This window comes from Sminthopsis crassicaudata, chromosome 1 (assembly GCF_048593235.1).
Source record: "Sminthopsis crassicaudata isolate SCR6 chromosome 1, ASM4859323v1, whole genome shotgun sequence".
NCBI lineage: Eukaryota > Metazoa > Chordata > Mammalia > Dasyuromorphia > Dasyuridae > Sminthopsis > Sminthopsis crassicaudata.
Window position 1 is genome coordinate 384,203,794 of NC_133617.1, and position 23,014 is coordinate 384,226,807.

At 34.7% G+C, this 23,014-nt stretch overlaps 1 protein-coding gene across 8 annotated transcripts in view; it reads left to right on the plus strand.

The window, feature by feature from the left end:
- ZNF532 (zinc finger protein 532) overlaps positions 1-23,014 on the plus strand; it is a 115,284-nt gene that overhangs the window by 34,982 nt on the left and 57,288 nt on the right. For all 8 annotated transcript variants that reach the window (XM_074279457.1, XM_074279455.1, XM_074279456.1 and 5 more), the window contains one exon: positions 19,510-21,875. In XM_074279457.1, coding sequence (XP_074135558.1) covers positions 19,530-21,875 — 2,346 coding nt within the window. In that variant the 5' untranslated portion in view covers positions 19,510-19,529. The remainder of the gene's footprint in view (positions 1-19,509; positions 21,876-23,014) is intronic.

The window sequence follows — 23,014 nt, forward strand, 5'->3', positions numbered from 1 at the left end:
TGAGAATTATTTATAAGACTGGCAAGGGTGAAATAGTAGAAGCATATTGATAACATAAGAAATTGAAGAATTTTTTTTGCATACCTTCTACATTTTATATATGATTTAGACATTTCAGGAATCTTTTCTCCATTTTCATAACCATGAGTCCATCCAAATTATGTTATGTTCTTTGAATGCCATAGAAGGACTTTATTACATATCTTATTTTCTCTTCAACCTATCCCAACCTCATATCAATTTGTTCTTTCTGCATATCTGTTTTTTTTTCTTTTTTACTAAATGAACAGTTCTATACCTACAGTCATTTGTTATCTCCATCCATTTATTCTTTTTCTGACCATAACTTTTTCAGAAGATGGCTTATGAGCCCTTGACTTGGTTTTTTGTAGTAATAATATCTTCAAAAGACTAATGCTCTTCTTTGTTCAGGGATCAAGCACTACAAGAAATCTATATTATGTGTGTGACTTGAATCTTAACCATAATGTAACACACACTGGTCTGGTTATTAGCTATAGGTTTTAGTTCAGTGTTGTTTTTGGTGTATTATTTCTATTCTTGAAGTACATTTTCCAAGAATTTAGCACTTCAAAACATTTATTTATTTAAATTATTTATTTATTAATAATTTAATGAAATATGGTAATTTATAATTATTTAATTATAAAAGTTAATTATTTAAAGAAACTTGTAACTATTTAGGTGAAAGTTTACATTAAAATAAAAGTGAGCTGTGTTAGAGATTTGGATTTAAAGTTCCAAATTATGATATAGTTAGGCCTTCTTCCGGGAATAAGAATATTATCTTTAATCAAAGTGTTAACTAGAACAGTACACATTTACAGTGAAATAAGAAATAATTTCCTGCTTCATTTGCTTTTTGTGGAAAAACCTTTTGGGGGCCAGCTTTAATTGCGCCTACTGTCCAATCTTACATGAAGATCAATGAGATAATAATTCAAAGTGCTTAGTCAGCACAATGCCTGACACATAGGCATATGAATACAAACTATATGAATGTTAGCTGTTGCTGACTTTTAAAAAATTACTTCCTGTGTCCAAAAGAAAAGGGAATATAAATTTCCATTCATTTGCATTTCACCCCTACGTCCCACTCAATTTCCTAAAGTACTATTGCTTTTTGGAATTAAGAATCTAGTTCTGGAGTAATATAAGAGTCTGTTGGGAAGATTTATGGCTAAATCACAAACTGTTCTTTCGGAGGAGAATAATTCACCCATAATCAAACTACAAAACCAAAATGTTATGCAGATCTTATGGCAAGATAGGGTTGCCAATCTATGACAGATGATGTTGTTTCTAGAGATGAAGAGATTAAAAAGCCTCCATGAAAATCGGCGTCCAGCACTAATTGCTTTGTAGTAGTTTACTGAACCGGGCAGAATTATCTAAAATACTTGGATGATTTTTCAAGGATTGTGTTTTCAAAAAAAATTGCTCACAATTTTTTCTGTGGTCAGGTCAATGTAGTTATCCTCATTTTATAGATTAAAAAATAGATGATAAAAGAACGTTAATATGAAAACTAGAATGGGAGAGTAAGAGAGCTTTGTGGCAGGGAATAAGCATTTTTATAGTGCCTACTAAGTGTTAGGCACTAAACCTTTTATAAACATGAATCTTGTAAGGTAGGTACTATTAATATCTCCATTTTAAAGGTCAGGAAACTGATAGAAGCAGAAGTTGTGACTTTCCCAGGGTTGCAGTTAAGTGTCTGAAACTAGATTTGAATTCAGGTCTTCTTGATTCCACATCTAGAGGTCTATCCACTGCCACCAATTTCTAATAAAATAAAATAAAATAAAAAATCATTTTATTAGGATAATAACTTACTCGATTTCTGGGCAATTGTTCTGTGTTTAAAAAAAAATCCATTACATTAAACAAAGCACCTAATTTGGTATATAGAAGTTGTTACCACAGAAGATTCTATGGGTCCTTGTTTCTATCTATCCTGGAAATATTAGACAAGTGGTATCCCTACAAGTGATTGTTCTCCCTTTACAGAAGTAGACTATTCTACAAAGCTCTAAGTAAGGCTATTTTCAAATAACATGGATATGGGAAAAGGAGGTAGTTAGGCAGGAAGGGAGCTAGACACCTTTGAAAGGACCCCCCCTCCCCAGGGTTGGAGGAGATGTGGAGTTTAGGGATAGAGAAATAAGAGCAAGAGAAGTGTGTAGGCTGGGGCTGGCTGTTTGACCTGGAGAACATGTGGGATGGACAAATGGGACTGAACACAGACAAGAGGAACTGGATAACATGTGATTCTGATGATCTCTATGAGGGTCTATTCTTCTGCTTTTATTTGGAGGTTATTTTTTGTTTGTATTTTGTGCAAGGGGGTGATGAGAATCCAAGTGCTAAGCCAGGGGGCAGAAGTAGAGAGAAGAAAAAAGCATGGTATTATATAGTAAAGTTTATATAGCTGTTTTTTTTTTTATGCAGTGTTCTTAATTCAATTTGTGTAAAGCAAATTTACATAAAGCAAGACCTTTCTATATATATTATTTATTAAACAGATTCAGAGGAAAGAACAATTGACACAGCTGTTAATTGAATGTCATTGTTTACATTTATTCTTTTTTTTTTTTTTTCCCCTGAGGCTGGGTTTAAGTGACTTGCCCAGGGTCACACAGCTGTGAAATGTTAAGTGTCTGAGACCAGATTTGAACTCAGGTCCTCCTGAATTCAGGGCTGGTGCTCTATCCACTGCACCACCTAGCTGCCCCATTTACATTTATTCTTAAAGCCCACTATTTAAGGAAGTGGCTTTGCCTTGATAAGGGGCTATTAGTGAATATTATAATTTTAATTTCTAGAAATATATTTCAGATACAGAAGTTTCATGTTGGGAAGCTAGATATATTGGGAATAGGCCTTAAACAAAAAAAAAAAAAAAAAAATCACTTGGAAAATAGAGGGCTAAGCAGAAACCCAATCCCTAAATGTATTAAATATCCCCTGAGAAGGAATTAAACAGAAATCCAGTCCTCTAGTCATTTATAAATGGAATCAGGATTTTGTTGTTTAGTCATTTCAGTCATGTCTGAGCCTTTGTGACTATAGTTAGGTTTTTCTTGAAACCTTTCCTTCTCTACTTCACTTTTACAGATGAGGAAATTGAGACAAAGAGGGCTAAGTGATTTTTCCAGAGTTACACAGTGTTTCAGGCCAAATTTGAACTTGGGTCTTCCTACCTCCTGGTCTGGCACTCTAGCCACAGAACTACTTTTAAATCTTTTAAAAATTATTTTGAACTTACTTAGAACAGTACAGGGCATTGGAGAGACTAGCCATTACTATCATGAAGACCTATGAGAAATTTTCTTGCTGATTCTAGGTAGAATAATGAAAAATACCTGCTCAACCTTCTGGAACTGTGCCATATTAATACATTCTCCATTCCTGAAGTGTTCCAACTTCACTCAAATTGTTATTGCTGTCTTGTTTTTTCAAATGAGAATGAAAGACTAAAGATTAATCAAGACACTGATTCAGAGCAGGGAAGAATTTAACTATAAGCACCCATTAACATGTGATTTGGTCTTTCTTTGGCAGTTGCAAGAGTAAGAATGTCTTGATTCTATGTGAAGAACTTGGAGTAATCAATTCCTCAGCACATATTTCTTTTTTAATACTTGAGTGGATTTTTAATCATATCATCATGGCACTTTTGTAGAATGTAATCCACCATTCTTTCTACCCTGTGTGATTCTTGTCTGTGTAGTTACATAAATCCTCCATTGAGAATTTACTCAGTTCACCAGAAGCTTCCTTTTAGGCTTTTTACATTTTGCTATAGATGGAAAATAAAAATCAATTTTTTTCAAAAGTAAAAAAATTAATTTCATAGATGTCATTGCCATGATGCTCATCACTAACACCATATGCCACATTCCCTTCTCCTTTTCCAATCATAACTGTCCTTGAAGATATAGTATATTCCATTTCTCAAATGTAAAGCATCATTGATAACATATTGCAGCTTGCTTCTTACTAACATTTGCCTTTCTTTATCCTTTGGATCACCTTTAATTTTGATTTTTTTATTAAGATGGTTATGTGGAAACATAAACATCCTTTTTTCCCCTTTAAATAATAAGAAATAAATGCTTCTCCAGTCTGAAGGTTTTTCCTGACTTGTTTCAATGAAGAACTTGTTCAGTTGTATGTCATGAAATTTTTCATGACCCCATTTGGGATTTTCTTGGCAAAGCTACTGGAGTAGTTTGTCATTTCTTCTAGCTCATTTTATAGGTGGGAAAAAGGAAGCCAAGAGTGAATTACAGTCACACAGTGTCTGAGGTTAGATTTGAACTCAGATTTCTAACTGTAGGACCATTGAGCCACTTAGGTGTGCTGAAGAATTTTTCAGTGCCTAATTAACTTTTTGGGTCAGTAAACATTTTATTATGCATCTGCTATGGGTCAGACACTGTGCTAAGCACTAGAGGTATAAAGAAACAAAAGATAGTCCCTACTCTCAAGAAACCCCCTTTTTAAAATAGTATTTTGTATTTCCAAAACCATGCAAAGATAATTTTCAACATTCACTTTTGCAAAAACCTTGTGTTCCTATTTTTTCTTCTTTACTTTCTCCTCCCCAAGATAGCAAGCAATCCTATATAGGTAAAACATATGCAGTTCATCTAAACATATTTCCATATTTGTCATGTTGTGCAAGAAGAATCAGATCAAAAGGGGAAAAACATGAGAAAGAAAAAAACCAAGCAAACCACAAAAAGGTGAAAACACTATGCTTTGATCCACATTGTCTCCATAGTTCTTTCTTTAAATGCACATGGAATTTTATACTCCAAATCTATTGGAATTGCCTTGAATCACCTCATTGTTGAAAAGAGCCAAGTTTATCACAGTTGATTATCATATAATTTTATTACTGTGTGCAGTATTTCTTGGTTCTGCTCACTTCACTCAGTATCAATTCATGTAAGTGTTTCCAGACTTTTTTGAAATCAGCTTGCTCATCATTTCTTATAGTACAATAATATTCTATCATTCCATAATATTCATATACCATAGCTTATTCAGCCATTCTCCATCTGATGGGCATCCACTCAATTTTCAGTTCCTAGTCAGTACAAAAAGGACTGTTAAAAACATTTTTGCACATGTGGGTCCTTTTCCCTTTTTTATGATCTCTTTGAGATACAGAGCCAGCAGAGATAGTGCTGGATCAAAGGCTTTGCACAGTCCTATAGCCCTTTAGGCATAGTTCCATACTGCTCTCCAGAATGGTAAGATCAGTTCACAACTCCACCAACAATGTGTTAGTGTCCCAGTTTTCCCACATCCACTCTAACATTTATAATTATCTTTTCCTATCATAGTCAACCTGAGAGGTATGCAGTGATACATCAGAATTGTCTTAATTTGCTTTTCTCTAATCAATGGTGATATAGAGAATTTTTGCATATGACTAGAAATGGCTTTAATTTCTTTGCCTGAAAATTGTCTGATTTATATCCTTTGATGGTTTATCAATTGGAGAATGGATTGTATTCTTATAAATTTTAGTCACTTCCCCATATATTTTAGAAATGAGGCCTTTATCAGAACTCTTGGATATAAAATTTCTTTTCCAGTTTTCTGAGGAGCTCACTTTTTAGTGGAGGAAATAATATGCAGTTCTCTTGCATTAAGTTCTTTTTTACCTCCAACCAAAGGCTTTTTTTTTTTCTGAAGAAACTGGGTAAAAGTTGAGGAAGGAATTCTAGAATCCATTAGTATGGAGTTGGGGTGATGATAGGAAAATGAGAGGGATGCCAGTTGATTAAGAGACTTCTCACTTAAGAGAATTACCTTTTCCCCTCCACCTTAACCTAATTAGGGTTTGATTATTTAAGTTAATAGAAGTATTTCTTGAATTTACCTTTGAATGAAAGGAGAGAATCCTTAGTGAGAGTGATAGAAAAAAGATTGAATAGTTGTAGGAAAAGTGCACTAATATTTTAAATGACTATTCTGTTTGATAATCAGCTCTGTTTGCTAAATGAATCCATACTTTGTAAATATATCTTATCTTGTGAAATTTGTCTTTGATTCAGAAAACTATAAATCATCATTCCAAAATATGACATATCAGAGAAATTTCCAAAGACATGGGCAAACTCTACCTCTTTGGACTTTTTTTTTCCCTTAGAGAATAGGTTTAATTAATAAGTATTCAGTGGTAGCCATGTGTCCCAAAGGTCCAAAGCTGAGTAAAGATCTTTTGCCATCAACAGTGGTGTTCTGGTACTACATGATCTGCAATTTTATAGTGTCATTGGGAGGAGACTGGTATTTCAAAAGAAAAACAAAACAAAGCAAAAATGACATTAGTTACAAAAACAACTTTTTTATTGATTTGTGAAGATTCAGTGAGTCATTTTCTTTGTTTCCAGTAGATTGTAAGATCCATGAGATTATAGATTGTATCTTCTAAATCTGTCTTTTCCAAAGCTCTATAAGGCACAGTGCTTTGCATGTGTCTGAAGCTTTATAAATAAATACTTGTTCAGTTGAATTATATGTCACATAAATCAGTATTGTAGGTGGTTAAGCAAGATTAGGTTACTGGACTCTTTATGTACCTGTCTACTCCAGCAAGGGTTGAAATATGAGAGAGGTAAGAAGAGGCATGGAACTGAAGGTGTGTAATCCTGTGGGATACCAGCTGCTTTCATATGACTAGAAAATGACTGGTTGGCCATAGGCAAGCAGAAAAGATGGAAGTCAGTTTCTTTTTTTAGCACTCACTAACTGGAGCAGAAAACCCAGATCTCATTGTATTTGTGATTTAAGAAAAAATGAAAACAACATTCTTTTCCCTGTAGCTTCTGTGAAGTCCTCAAGTGATCCATAAATTAATTCTTTAAGATAATAAATAAATAAAAAATTTCACTGTCCTTATTCACTTTTGGGGGGGTCTGCTAGATGGTACCATGGATAGAATGTTTGTTGGTCTTGGAGGCAGGAAGACTCATTTTCTCTGAGTTCGACTCAGAGATTTCTTAACTGTATGATCCTGAGTAAGTCATTTAACCCATTTGCTTTACTTCCTCATATGTAAAATGAGTTTAAGATGGAAATGGCAAATCATTGCAGTATTTCTGCCAAGAAAACTCTAAATGGGGTCATGAAGAGACAGACATGACCGAGTAACAAGCCACTTTTAGGGAGGCAAGGAGCTTACCAAAAATGTTTACTCTGTGTGTGTGTGTGTGTATACACACACAAATCTATATAATAATAATAATTTTAAAAAGTACTTGCTATTGTCCAGACATACTTTATATATGTGTACATATGCACACACATATACAAATTTATGTATACTTGCACACACACACATATATATACATACACACATATACTAGAGGAACAGCAGCTTTGAGTGGAACTATTTCAGGGCCACCCATAACCTTTTTTTTTCTTTAGAGCACTGCAGCCATAGTTCACTACAGCTGCTCCAGGGATGTAGCCGGTCAGTTATTTTTCATTTGGCAACAGAACTGACATCTGTTCTCAGCTGGGCTAGGAAAAGCTGAGAAGAAGGAAGCAGAGCCACTGCACAAGTAGCTTTCCTGACTTAGTGCTTCAGATGGATATTCAGTGAGTAGATCTTTCCCCTAAGTTAGCAATTCAGTCTGATTTAGGTGGGCTAGGGGCAGATGGGAACAAAGAATAGGGTAGAAATTAATTTTACTCCTCATTTGAGTTAGCCTTTGATAAATGAAGCAGGAATGAGAGTTCTGAACATTGAAGAGAGTAAGAAGGAAATGGGGGTGGACGATGAAGAAAAGAATTAAAGTTTTATATAGAAAAAGACACTTGTTAAAATCCAATAATTCAAGAAAACACTGTTTCTTGTCCCCTATCATCTATCTTTTTTAAAAATAATCACTGGGGTTTATTCTATTCTTTTTTGAAGAAAACTTAAAAATATAAAATGCTCTGAATGTATGATTTTAGATGGGTATTTTCATGTGGATATGTGAATTAAAAATAGCTAAAGCTGCTATTAGAAAAAAAATAAGGAAAATCTATATAGTAAAATCTATTAAAACTAACTGTTAAGAGAATTTTTTAAAATAGTTCAATGGAAAAAAAGTAGACACTGAAAAGATTCAGCCAGCCAGATGTTTCTAGAAATGAAATAGTGACAAGAAAAGCACTGTCTCCCCAGAGTATACTCTGGCCAGAGTATGGCCCCTGCTTTAACACTATCATTATTTTATGGAATTATTATTTTATATATATATAGCATTATCAGCATAAGGAGGGCAGTTTCTATCCCAGTTTCTTCTTTCATGGCTATGTCTTTTACCTTTGCTTAACTTTTTTCAGCTGGAATTTAGAATGGATTCTGTGAGGAATGGTTCTTTACTAGGGTGTAAGATAAAGGGGGTTAATTTTGGGGTTGGCAGCTTTATTGAAAGAGTCAGAGACAGAGACAGAGACAGAGTAAGATTATGTTTTTGATGATTATGGCAGGTGATGGAAAGGATTATAGAGGTTTTCATTTTATTACCTTCTATGGCAGATAGAATTACCATGTGACACTGGAAAAATGACGTAAGCTCCTTCTTCCTTTACTGTAAATTGTACCAGTCTAAATTTATGTATGTGCATGTGCTTGCAGAGCTATTCAAAGCTGTTGGATAAATTATACAAATAAACATCTTATTTTGTGAAATGGTAGACCATTTTTATAGAGTTTATACCCAAATAAAAATAACAGCACTTGATGCTTTGGGGTAAAATGTGTTTTGTTAGATACAGATAGATTAGAAGACTGATTATGATTTAGTAACTCAAACATTCTTTCTAGAAAGGAAATTGCTAAGAAACTCAGGATTGTTTTTTCTTAAAGAAAATCCACATTTTATTTTTGTAATGATTTAAAAAGAAACAATTAGAACAATAGCATGTAGGGAAATTCACAAATAACTATCAACATTTTCCTTTATATTAGATACAGCTTTTCAAAAATTAAATGAGAACATTAAGCATTTCTTTCCAAAAGGAAAACTTGATTTTGACTTCCAGAATGTGGGAAAGGAAAGGGTAATAGGACATTATGATTGTGGGTCTGAAGAACATTTCTAAAAACCAAAAAAGAAGGGTGAGGTTACAGATAGTAGTATTTATTACACTGATTATATAAACCCAGAGATATGAAACAACCTTCAGAAAAGCAATCTTCTTGTGTTTCAGACAATGTGATACCTTCTAAATTGGCTGGTACACTCAGATCATTATGTCTGTTAAGCATTTTTGGTTTATAGCTAAAACTTAGGTCAGTGAAAGAAGCCAACACCTATTTCTCAAAACCACTGAAACTCCATTTGTAGACCTTCCATCTTTCCAAGATGTTTCATTATTTTTCTTCCCTGGTTTGGTTCACTAATCCTCATCCTGTTTTTCCTTTCTCCTTTCTTCCAAGAGATACAATTTGTAGAAAAGTAGATTGTGAAGTGCACTGCAGCCAGATGGAAATGGCTTTGCTCAGTGCACAAATAAGGACCTCTTTACTCTGATAATGATAAATAGGAGCTGGATGTCCTAGGGTGCCATCTTTGACACAGGTTCAAGTTCAGTAGTACATCTCTCCTTGTTGCCAGATCCTAAATTTCTCTCATTATAAAGAGTTTTTCTATGCAGTGTGCTATCAAAATCAATATTCTTCTTGCATGGATCTATGAACTTAGCCTTGGGCTTGGCAGCCAGTTTTTATTTAACATAAGTGGATCCTTTTGCTGATCTCTCCCTCCCCTTATGGGGCTTTTTTGATGCTGCCCCTTCCCCAGCTTTGCTGCCAGCAGCTGGAGTGAGTGGCTTCAGTTCCCAGGGTCCATACCAGGAATCCCAGCTGAAAGCAGGTAGGGGAGTGGAATCTAATTTACCCAAAGCAATAACTATTTCCAATAATTTCATCAGTGGTTTCAGATAATGTTTTAAAGGAAAGGGGGAAGGCTCTTTAGACAATTCCAACACAAAAGAGATGAGCAGAAGGTTATTGTAGAAAGAGCATTGAACTTGGAAAGAGGAGACCTGCATTCATCTAGTTCTGTTAGCTGGGGTTTTTCTGAGTCTCAAATGACAATGGGAATGCTTGACTTTTCAGCCCTCCAAATGGTTGTTTGAAGAGAGCTTTAAGGACTACAAAATGGAAGTTATTTATTTATTTTTATTATTAAGGACCACAAATTAAAGATTATTAGATGATGTAGTAGTATGACCATTTTTTTCATTTTTCTTCCCTGCCTATATTTTTTCCCCCTTTTTTTTTTTCTTCCTCTTCCATAATAACCATCAAGGATGTCAATGGAATGGATAAGTAATTGTTGATGCCATAAAAATCCAAATTAGTGTCCCATGTATTCACATGTTGTTTGAAGCCTTTTCAAAGTACCTTGATTCTATGTAAAAACAACCAGTAGTTAGCTTAACATAGCTTATTGCTTACTAGGGTTTTTCTCCCCATATGTTATTTAATATGTTTGTTTTTTTTTCATTATTGTAAAAAAATTTTTTTCTTATGTATTCACCTTCTCGTGGGATATTCTGGGTACTATACTTACTGAGTATTTGACTTTTCTCTGGTTCTTACTTGGTAGAGGTCCAACACTATGAATTATTTGAAATTCTGTAATAACTCTTATTCAGTTTTCATAAATGATTTTATAAAGAAGGAACTAATTTCATAAACTGAGTATAATTAGAAACTTTAATTATAAACCAAGCTTTACTTAGCCCTATAGTTCTAATATCTGAGAAGAATATATATTTATGTATGTGTATATCTATAATCATATATACAGACTTTCTCACTGTCCAGTTGTTTTTTTTTTTAATTTAAATTGAGACTTTCAGAATGGCTAGTGAGTCTTAAATTATATTACTTTTTTCTCTTTTCCAGTTTAGTTGTTTGGGTTTGTTTGTTTGTTTTTGTAGTAGATACTTTATATTTTCTTCTATTTTTTCAGTCTTCTGATTTTGTTCTAGTATTTTCACTTTGTTATGGAAGCATTGATCTCTATTTTGTTTATTCTAATTTTCAGCAAGTTCATGTCTTGGATAAGGCATACCACTCTGTTCTAACCTCCTTATTCTCCTTCCATTTCTTAAGAGTTTTGTTTCATTTTTTAAAAATTCTATTTCTTCAAGATATTAATGTAGTCCTTGTGAAATTCCTGCTTCCAGGTATTATGGAGCTGTTTGTTTTTTATATTAGCAATAATTTTTGTTACTGGCATGGAGGTGTAGGGCAGTGTACTTCCTATTCAGGAGTGATAGTTTGATTTCCTCATTTCCAACTCTTCATTCCTTGAATCTCTTTCTCAGCTCTTATTGCCGAGGCTAGTGTTTCTAGTACTATATTGAATAGTAATGGTGATAGTGGGCAACCTTGTTTCACTCCTGATCTTACAGGGAAAGGTTCCAATTTATCTCCATTACATATGATGTTTACTGACAGTTTTAAATATATGCTTCTTATTATTTTAAGGAATAATCCAGTTATTCCTATACTCTCAAGAGTTTTTAGTAGGAATGGATGTTGGATTTTATCAAATGCTTTTTCTGCATCTATTGAGATGATCATATGGTTTTTATTCATTTGATTATTAATATGGTCAATTATACTAATAGTTTTCCTAATATTAAACCAACCCTGCATTTCTGGTATAAATCCTACTTGATCATAGTGTATTATCCTGGGGATGATTTTCTGAAGTCTTTTTGCTAATATCTTACTTAAGATTTTAGCATCAATATTCATTAAGGAGATTGGTCTATAGTTTTCTTTCTCAGTTTTCAATCTACCTGGTTTAGGTATCAGTACCATGTCTGTGTCATAAAAGGAATTTGGTAGGACTCCTTCAATCCCTATTTTTTCAAATAGTTTATATAGCATTGGAGTTAGTTGTTCTTTAAATGTTTGGTAGAATTCACATGTAAATCTATCTGGTCCTGAGGATTTTTTCTTAGGGAGTTGGTTAATAGCTTGTTCTATTTCTTTTTCTGAAGTGGGGACTATTTAGACTACTTACTTCTTCCTCTGTTTAATTTGGGCAAGCTATATTTTTGAAGGTATTCTTCCATTTCATTTAAATTATCAAATTTATTGGCATAAAGTTGAGCAAAAGTAGCTCCTAACTATTGTTTTAATTTCCTCTTCATTAGTGGTGAGTTCTCCCTTTTCATTTTCAAGACTAACAATTTGCTTTTTCTCTTTCCCTTTTTTAATCATATTTACAAAAGGTTTGTCTATTTTGTTGGTTTTTTCATAGAATCAACTCTTAGTTTTGTTAATTAATTCAGTAATTTTTTTTTTACTTTCAATTTTATTAATCTCACCTTTTATTTTTAGAATTTCAAGTTTCGTGTTTGGGGGTTTTTAATTTATTCCTTTTCTAGCAATTTTAGTTGTAAGCCCAATTCGTTGACCCTCTCTTTCTCTATTTTATGCAAGTAGACCTCTAGAGATATAAAACTTCCCCTTATTACTGCTTTGGCTGTATCCCACACATTTTGGTATGATGTCTCATTATTGTCATTTTCTTGGGTGAAGTTATTAATTATGTCTATGATTTGCTGTTTTTACCCCAATCATTCTTTAGTATAAGATTATTTAGTTTCCAATTATTTTTTGGTCTATTTTCCCCTGGCTTTTTATTAAATGTAATTTTTAATTACATTGTGGGTCTGAAAAAGGATGCATTTTACTATTTCTGCCTTACTGCATTTGATTTTGAGGTTTTTATGTCCTAGTATATGATCAATTTTTATATAGGTTTCCATGAAACTGGCTGAGAAGAAAGTATACTCCTTTCTGTCTCCATTTAGCTTTCGCCAAAGATCTATCATATCAAACTTTTCTAGTATTCTATTTACCTCTTTGACTTCTTTCTTATTTATTTTTGTGGTTTGATTTATCTAATTCTGAGAGTGCAAGGTTGAGATCTCCCACTATTATAGTTTTGCTGTCTATTTCTTTTTGCAGCTCTCTTAATTTCTCTTTTAAGAATTTAGATGCTGTGCCACTTGGTGCATATATGTTTAGTATTGATGCTGCTTCATATCTTTGCTACCCTTTAGCAAGATATAATGCTCTTCCTTATCTCTTTTAATTAGATCAATTTTTGCTTTTGCTTGATCTGAGATGAGGATGGCTACCCCTGCTTTTTTGGCTTCACCTGAAGCATAGTAGATTCTGCTTTTACTTTTTAGTTTGAATGTAATCACCCTGTTTTCAGGTGTGTTTTCCTGTAAAACAACATATAGTAGGATTCTGACTTTTATCCAGTCTGCTAAACTGCTTTCCTCTTTATGAGGGGAGTTTTACCTCATTCACATTACCCATGTTACTTCTTAAAGACAATACAAAAAAGTCTTCACAGCCTGTCTCCAGCCTTCCTCTCTAGTCTGATTACATTTTCTCCCATTTTACATTGCTCTCTGAATTCCCTTGCTTATCCTATATGACATTCCATCTTTATGCCATTTTTTTTCTGGGCTATCCCTGAGGTAGTCCTTTTTCCTTATGCCCTCAGAATTCCTAGTGCCCTTCAAAGCTCAGGTTTTTTAGCAATTTTATGTGAAAATATTTTTCTGATTACTCCAGTTGATCATGTTTCTCTTCCTTGAATTACATGTATATAATGTAACTTTATATATATATATGCGTGTGTGTGTGTGTGTGTGTGTGTGTGTGTAAATTGGGCACATAATTTACTTTTTTTGCAGATATGTTTTTTCCCCATGTAGAATCTAAGATTTTTTGAGAAAAGGAGAGTTCCCCACCTTCTCGTGTATCAAGAGTGTGTTGAAGTCAGCTCTAACTGTATAAAAGACAGTTGTTTTTTAATGTAAGCATTTTGTACTTCAGCAATCACTCCAAATCAGGGCTTCCTTTATTGTTTTTGTTTGATTGTTTTAGATTATAAAAAGATATTAATTATGTAGATTAAATTTGAATGTGTATATGTATGTTTTAACCTACATTTGCCAGCACACCTCTGCATTTCTACTACAAAACATTGCTTGCCCTTAGTCAAGCAAGAAGTACAGGTTTATGGAAATGAAGTCATCATCAGATTGGAAAGTTTGGTTTGTGCTATGCAGTAAAAAATGATAACAATAATAATAATAACTGTTTTACATTGTACTTTAAGATTTGCAATCTGCTCTATATCCATTGTCTTATTTATTATGCCTCATTACCCCTCACTATTATCCTAAGCATCAGCATAGTTTCTGCATATAGTAGGTGCTTAACAATGCTTATTGAATAAGCACATATTTTCAGGTATAATTTATTCATGAAACTTTAATGTTATTTCATATATGTGTAGAATATGTATATATATATATAAATACATGTTTTAAAATTAATAAATATATTGGAGGAAATGTAGAAGAAAACATATCAGTAGTTTCTAGTGCAAAATTAAGTATGACACATTGGTTATTGAGAAAGGAATGATCCAAGTCAGATCACTTATCACCCTCAATCCAGAACACTTCTGAGTGTAGTCAGGACCAGATTAAAATGTGATTGGAAATATTTAATACAATAAAACATAGATAATAAATGTCACTCTGCTTAGTGTTAAAAAATATTTCTTCTGTTTTGTTTTGATATAAAGTAAAAGTTAAGAGCCCAGATTCATTCCAGCTCTCTCCTCTTGCCTGACTCATCAGTTCTAGACCCAGCTCCTTGCCCATTATGGTTATAAAGTCTAAAACAGGGGTTCTCAAACTACGACCCGCAGGTCAGATGCAGCCCACTGAGGACGATTATGTGGCCTGCCAGGTTATGGCAAATGGGCTGAGGGGCAGAGATAGAGGACAGAGTGTGAGTTTTTGTTTTTATTATAGTCCAGCCCTCCAACAGTCTGAGGGACAGTGAACTGGCCCCCTATTTAAAAGGTTTGAGGACCACTGGTCTAAAACATCAGCACTGATGGACTGCCTCATTGAAGTGTCAATCTGACTACATAGTAGAAATTATATATTTTGCTTGGTTTTTCTTTCGGAACATTACACTGTTCTCTCATTTTCTGTGGATTTTCTGTAGGAAGTATCCCTATAGTATATTGGATTTTATTCAGTCAACAAAATGTCATTTGGGAATAGAAACACCTGGAAAAGTTTACCTTCTGCAAGAGCTCTCACTTTCTTTTGGAAGCTATGTAAAGCATCACCAGTTATCTTTGTCTAGCATATGCCTTCTATGTCACTGGATGTTTATATTTAGAGTACTTGAAAAATGATACATTTATGCTTTAATGTGCTTATTTTCCTTCTGCTCTTTCTACATTTGTTACTATAGTAAATCAGGTGTAAATATTAGAGATAGGATTTGAAAACAGTTCTCTCAAAGTATGGTGTCCTTTTTTAAAGGACTTTAAACTTTAAAAAGTTTTTAAAATAATATCAGACTTGGAATACACAAAGCATAGCAAAAAGTAGATTATATATGATTCCAGTGTTCACAGCTTGTTTTTTAAATATACATATTATTTTTTATATGATGATGTCAATATTGTACCTGCACTGCCTTATCTGTATCCTTTTCTTCATTCACTTTTACTTTCATTTGTAAATATTTTATCTTTCAATGATGTTTTTTCTCCTAATATCTTGAGTAGGGAAAATGGTAGAATTTTAACTCTGGAATAAACCTTAATATTTAGATAATTTGGAATTCCTGGCCAGTAGATCAAAATCTCCAGTGTTTTCCTATAAGTGACTAGTCCTATTGCTGCATTCTCCATGATTATTTTAGGATTACAAAGTTGAAGAAAAGCAAAGGGCATTCAGAAGCTAAGCTTTCTCCTCTTCTTCACTCAGGGATTTAGATAGTCAACACTCTCTTCGGCTCCTGCTAAATATTTCACTTTCCAAAGACTTTGCTCTAAAAAACCTCTTTCCTTCCCCACTTCTATGGACTCACAGTTTTAAGGAAATGGAAAATAACTCTTCACAAAAAGTTGGCAACTCCTAATCTGTCTTTCCCTCTTAGCCAAGAAGTGTATAGTGATAGCTCTTCTTGGGTGCCCATTTTCACATGCTGAAAATCAATTATGGAAGGGGCTTTTCTCAGCTTCCATTTAAGTCAGAAGTTCATCTCTGTCAGCTGAGTGATAATTTGAGGGCAGGTGGAAAGTCAGCTTGTTATTTGTACTTAATAGGAAAGGAGAAGGGTGGAGGGAAAACTTTTTTCTTCTTCCTAGGAGCAACCATGACTTGTTCTGATTGTATTTAAAGGGGAAAAAGAAAACCCAGGGGAAAAATATAAAGAAAAAAGGATCTATTTTTTCCCCAGAATAATAGATAGGAATAATTACTAGCAGTTTTATAATATCCAAGATTACTAAACTGGTAAATTTAAGAAGTAGGATTTGAACCTAGGGGTTAATGACTGCAAGTCTAGACCTCTAATATAATTTATTCTAACTTATAAAATGCTAGATAACCCAGTGGATAGAACACTGGACCTGGAATCAGGAAGAATCACCTTCATGATTTCAAATCCAATCTCTGATACTTACTAGCTCTGTGACTCAGGACACATCAGTGAACACTATTTGCTTCAATTCCTTGTATCTAAAATGCACTGGAAAAGGAAATAGCAAATCACTCCAATATCTTTTCCAAGAAAATCCCCAAATGAGGTCATGAAGAGTTGGATTGCACAACTACATATAGTGCTAACCTAAACTAATATATATATATAAAGTTTGCAGAATACTTTCAAATGTCATCTCATTTTGTTTTTAGTGAAACCCTGGGAAGTATATGCTTTTATTACCCCCATTTTACAGATGGAGAAAACTGAGACCAATAGAGATTAAGTGATTTGCCCAGGCTTATATATATATATAGTTAGTACATATTTGAGATAGGGTTAGAACTTAAGTTATTGTGAGGCCATGGTCAGTGCTCTACATTCCTACCTAGCTACCTAGATAATGTTTAATTTTATTAAGAGATATAAATTTTATTGACTTCTTTCTGTGTAATATGAATGAGGATGGAAATCCTTAATTGATTGTTGTTTTATTTTTAATTTTTAAATTTTTTATTATAGCTTTTTATTTATAAAACATATACATGTATAATTTTTTCAACATTGACCCTTGTAATTTGTTCCAAATTTCCCCCTTCTCCCCTAGATGGCAGGTAATCCAGTACATGTTAAATATGTTAAAAATATATTAGATGTATATATTAAAATATAAAAATATATTAAATGTATATATATATATATATATATATATATATATATATATATATATGTTTATACAGTTATCTTGCTGCACAAGGAAAATCAGATCAAGAAGGAAAAAACCTGAGAAAGAAAGCAAAATGCAAGCAAACAATAACAGAGTAAAAATGCTATGTTGTGATCCACACTCAGTTCCCGTAGTCCTCTTTTTGGGTGTAGATGGCTCTCTTCATCACTGAACGACTGGAACTGGTTCAAATCAACTCATTGTTGAAGAGGAGAGCCATGTCCATCAGAATTCATCATTATATAGTCTCTGTAGGTCTCTCTGAAATCATCCTATTGGTTGTTTCTTACAGAACAATAATATTCCATAACATTCATATGCCATAATTTATTCAGTCATTCTCCAATTGATGGGCATCCATTCAGTTTCCAGTTTTTAGCCTGCTATTACTACAAAAAGGGCTTCCACAAACATTTTTGCACATATGGGTTCCTTTCCCTCCTTTAAGATCTCTTTGGGATATAAGCCCAGTAGCAGCACTGCTGGATCAAAGGGTATGCACAGTTTGATAACTTTTGGGGCATAGTTCCAAATTGCTCTCCAGCTCCACCAACAATGTATCAGTGTCCCAGTTTTCCCACATCCCTCCAACCTTCATCCTTGTCTTTTCCTGTCATCTTAGCCAATCTGAGAGACATATAGTGATATCTCACAATTGTCTTAATTTGCATTTCTCTGATCAATAGTGATTTGGAGCACCTTTTCATATGACTAGAAATAGTTTCAATTTCTTCATCTGAAAATTGTCTGTTCATATCCTTTGACCATTTATCAGTTGGAGAATGGCTTGATTTCTTACAAATTTGAGTTAATTCTCCATATATTTTGGAAATGAGGCCTTTATCAGAACCTTTGAATGTAAAAATGTTTTCCAAGTTTATTGCTTCCCTTCTACTCTTGTCTGCATTAGTTTTGTTTGTACAAAATCTTTTAACTTAAATAATCAAAATCATCTATTTTGTGATCAATAGTGATCTCTAATTCTTCTTTGGTCACAAATTCCTTCCTTCTCTACAAGTCTGAGAGATAAACTATCCTATGTGCTTTTTTTTTTTTTTTTTTTGAGGCTGGGGTTAAGTGACTTGCCCAGGGTCACACAGCTGGGGAGTGTTAAGTGTCTGAAACCAGATTTGAACTCTGGTTCTCCTGAATTCAAGGCTGGTGCTCTATCCACTGCGCCACCTAGCTGCCCCTTAATATTACTTTATTTATGATATCATTCTTTATGCCTAGATCATGAACCAATTTTGACCTTATCTTGGTATATGGTGATAAGTGTGGGTCAATGCCCAGTTTCTCCCATACTAGTTTCCAATTTTCCCAGCATTTTTTTTTGTCAAATAGTGAATTCTTATCCCAAAAGCTGGGGTCTTTGGGTTTGTCAAACACTAGATTGCTATAGTTATTGACTATTTTGTCTTGTGAACCTAACCTATTCCACTGATCAGCTAGTCTATTTCTTAGCCAGTAGCAAATGGTTTTGATGATTCATGTTGCCTGATAGTTTTTCCAGGAAACTTTTTTTTTTTTTAAACCTAATTAGCTTCCACTGGTGAAATAGTGGAACAGTAGGACCTAACTACCCACCACCATAGTTGTGTAATTGAACTGCTAACAAGTGTTGTGGTAGCAGTATTAGAACAATTAATAATTATAATTAAAGTTGAATGAAGGGGTAATGGAAAAAAATGCTAAATTTAGAGAGAAGGTTCAAATTCTTCCATTTACTGCGTTAGCTGTTTTAGGAAAGCCATTTTGCTCTATGGGTTTCAGTGTACAAAATGCACAATGAGGGAATTGTGTATTAGGTGCTTTTTATTTTATGACTTCTCCCTCCTACTCCTCTCCCCAATCACACACCTAGATTTTTTTTATCATATATATCACTGATGAAAAAATATCTAAGATCAATGAGATATTTTCTTTCATTTAATAAGAGAAGAGATCGAGTCCCATACAGGTGACCTTAAAAAAGGTTACAAAAGGTTGCAATTTTTAGAATCACAATTTGAATCTAGGGATTTGTGACTACAAGTCTACTCCTTGTAAGCATAGTTTCCAATATCTTAAAAAATGTATTTAATAATTATCAATTTGCTGGTTTAAATTTCTAAATGAATTATTTATAATTCATTCAAGTACTAATGAAATTATTAAATTTTGTTTTTCACAGAACCTCTTTTAAACAAATTCATGACCATGGGGGATATGAAGACCCCAGACTTTGATGATCTTCTTGCAGCTTTTGACATCCCAGATATGGTTGATCCTAAAGCAGCTATTGAGTCTGGCCATGATGACCACGAGAGTCACATAAAACAGAATGCTCATGTGGATGAGGATTCACATGCCCCATCATCCTCTGATGTCGGTGTCAGTGTTATTGTCAAAAATGTCAGGAACATTGATTCTTCTGAAGGAACAGATAAAGATGGCCACCATTCTACAGGCAATGGATTACATAATGGGTTCCTGACAACATCCACATTGGAAAGTTATAATAAAGATGGAGCAAAGTCTCTGAAAGATGATGGAGCAACCCCTGAGGTAAAGCTTAAAGAGTCAACTTTCAATCAGTTCAGTCCTATCTCAAGTGCTGAAGAGTTTGATGAAGATGAGAAAATAGAGGTCGATGACCCCCCTGATAAGGAGGAAATTCGTTCAAATTTCAGAGCAAATGTTCTGACCGGTTCAATTTCCCAACAGGACTATGAAAAACTAAAGGCACTTGGAGGAGAAACCTTAATCAAGCCAGGAATTCCTGCTGCTACCACCTTAGACAAAAACAAAGTAATTAAAAGAGAAACAGAAACAAATTCTATAGCATTGGGTGTGTATGAGCCCTTCAAGGTTAGAAAAGTGGAGGATAAATTGAAAGAAAACTCTGAAAAGTTGCTTGAAAACAGGGTATTGGATGGAAAGCTAAGCTCGGAGAAGAATGAAGCCAGTGTTGCCAGTGCTGCCCAGTCAAAGGCAAAATCATCAGCTAAGCTTTCTTCATGCATTGCTGCAATTGCAGCCTTGAGTGCTAAAAAAGCTGCCACGGACACCTGTAAAGAGCCAGTGGCCAATTCAAGAGAACCTTCTCCACTACCGAAAGAAATGAATGACAGTCCTCGGGCTGTTGAAAAGTCCCCTGAGTCTCAGAGTCTTATTGATGGTGCAAAAAAAACATCCATAAAGCCGCCTGATAGCCCTCGGAGTGTCTCTAGTGAAAATAGCAGTAAGGGTTCTCCTTCTTCTCCCGCAGGGTCCACACCAGCAATCCCTAAAGTCCGCATAAAAACCATCAAGACATCTTCTGGAGAAATCAAGAGGACAGTAACAAGAGTTCTGCCTGAAGTCGACCCGGACTCAGGAAAAAAATCTTCAGAGCAGACTCCTTCCATGGTAGCTTCCGTGACGTCCCTTTTGTCCTCGCCGACTTCTGCCACGGTTTTGTCTTCTCCTCCAAGAGCACCTCTGCAGTCCGCCGTGGTCACTAACACCGTTTCCTCGGCAGACTTGGCCCCCAAACAGGTGACTATCAAGCCCGTGGCGACCGCCTTCCTTCCTGTCTCAGCGGTGAAGACTGCAGGGTCCCAGGTGATTAATTTGAAGCTCGCTAACAACACCACGGTGAAAGCCACCGTCATCTCTGCTGCTTCTGTTCAGAGCGCCAGCAGCGCCATCATCAAAGCTGCCAATGCGATTCAGCAGCAAACGGTGGTGGTCCCTGCCTCAAGCCTTGCTAATGCTAAACTTGTGCCAAAGACTGTGCACCTTGCCAACCTTAATCTTCTGCCTCAAGGTGCCCAGGCCACCTCTGAACTCCGCCAAGTACTCACCAAACCTCAGCAGCAAATAAAGCAGGCAATAATCTCTGCAGCAGCATCACAGCCGCCAAAGAAGGTGTCCAGAGTCCAGGTGGTGTCCTCTTTGCAGAGTTCTGTCGTGGAAGCTTTCAACAAGGTGCTGAGTAGCGTCAACCCAGTCCCAGTTTACATCCCGAACCTCAGTCCTCCAGCTAACGCGGGGATCACGCTACCAACAAGGGGTTACAAGTGTTTGGAGTGCGGTGACTCGTTTGCCCTGGAAAAGAGTCTGACTCAGCATTACGACCGGCGCAGCGTGCGCATTGAAGTCACATGCAACCATTGTACAAAGAACTTAGTTTTTTACAACAAATGCAGTCTGCTTTCCCATGCTCGTGGACATAAGGAGAAAGGCGTTGTGATGCAGTGCTCTCATTTAATTTTAAAACCAGTCCCAGCAGATCAAATGATAGCTTCTCCTTCAAGCAATACTTCCACAGCATCCTCCACTTTGCAGAGCTCCACGGGAGGCGGCCCACATAATGTCACAAAGATTCAGTCCGGCATCACGGGGACAGTGATCTCTGCTCCCTCCAGTACCCCTATTGTTCCGGCTATGCCTCTGGACGAAGACCCTTCCAAACTCTGTAGACATAGTCTGAAATGTTTGGAGTGTAATGAAGTTTTCCAAGATGAGACATCATTGGCTACACATTTCCAGCAGGCTGCAGACACAAGTGGACAAGTAGAGTATCTTATATTTAAATTCCATGTTTTCAACATAAATCTCGATCTGTGTAAAGTAAAAATAAGATGAATTTATGATTTGATAAACAGAGATTGGGGAAAGTGAGTATAAGATGCATACTTTTACAGAAAAAGTTAAAAAAAAAGTAGTTATGAACCATATTGAACCAATAGCTTCTTTTTCCTACTATTTGGAAGTTGATTGTTTCAAACAAATGAATGCCTTTGTATATTAAATAAGTAACTAAACAATAGATGTACCTTAGATTTAGGATAAGTAAAATAAATCTTTTCATAGAGACATCAGTTAGGATTTGACCTGAGATTTTAGATAATTTAACTATTCTTCAGCATCAGTGACAAATTTTGGATATTTTTATTGTGTTCATTCAGCTGAATCAGTTGGAGTTTCTGCATATAATCAGATATACTTAATTGGTCACTTGAGTATAAGATGCATACTTTCATAGAAAAAGGTAAAAAAAAATGCCTTTGTATATCAGATAAGTAAATAAACAATAGATGTACCTTAGATTTAGGATAAGTGAAAGAAATTTTTTCACAGGAATATCAATTAGGATTTGACCTGAGATTTTTAGATAATTTAACTATTCTTTAGCAAAGATTCTTAGCATTGCTGACAAATTTTTGGATATTGTGTTCATTCAGATGTATCTGTTGGAGTTTCTACATATAGTCAAATACACTTAATTGGTGGCCCAAGTATAAGATGTATACTTTTGCAGAAAAAGGTTAAAAAAAAAGTAGTTATGAATCATATTGAACAAATAGCTTCTTTTTCCTGCTATTTGGAAGTTGATTGTTTTAAACAAATGAATGCCTTTGTAGTGTATAAGTGAAAGAAATTTTTTTCACAGGAACATCAATTAGGATTTAATCTGAGATTTTATATAATTTAACTATTCCTCAGCATCAGTGACAGATTTTGGATATTTTTTGTTGTGTTCATTCAGTTATATCTCTTGAAGTTTCCATATATCCTCAAGTACACTTAATTGGTGCCCTGCTTAATGGTGTGTCTGGGATGAAAGCCAGGAAATAAATTCAGAGTAATATATTTCACTTCAGTGAATCTCAGTTAGAAATAAGCGGCACTTCTTCCATTTAAATGGAATG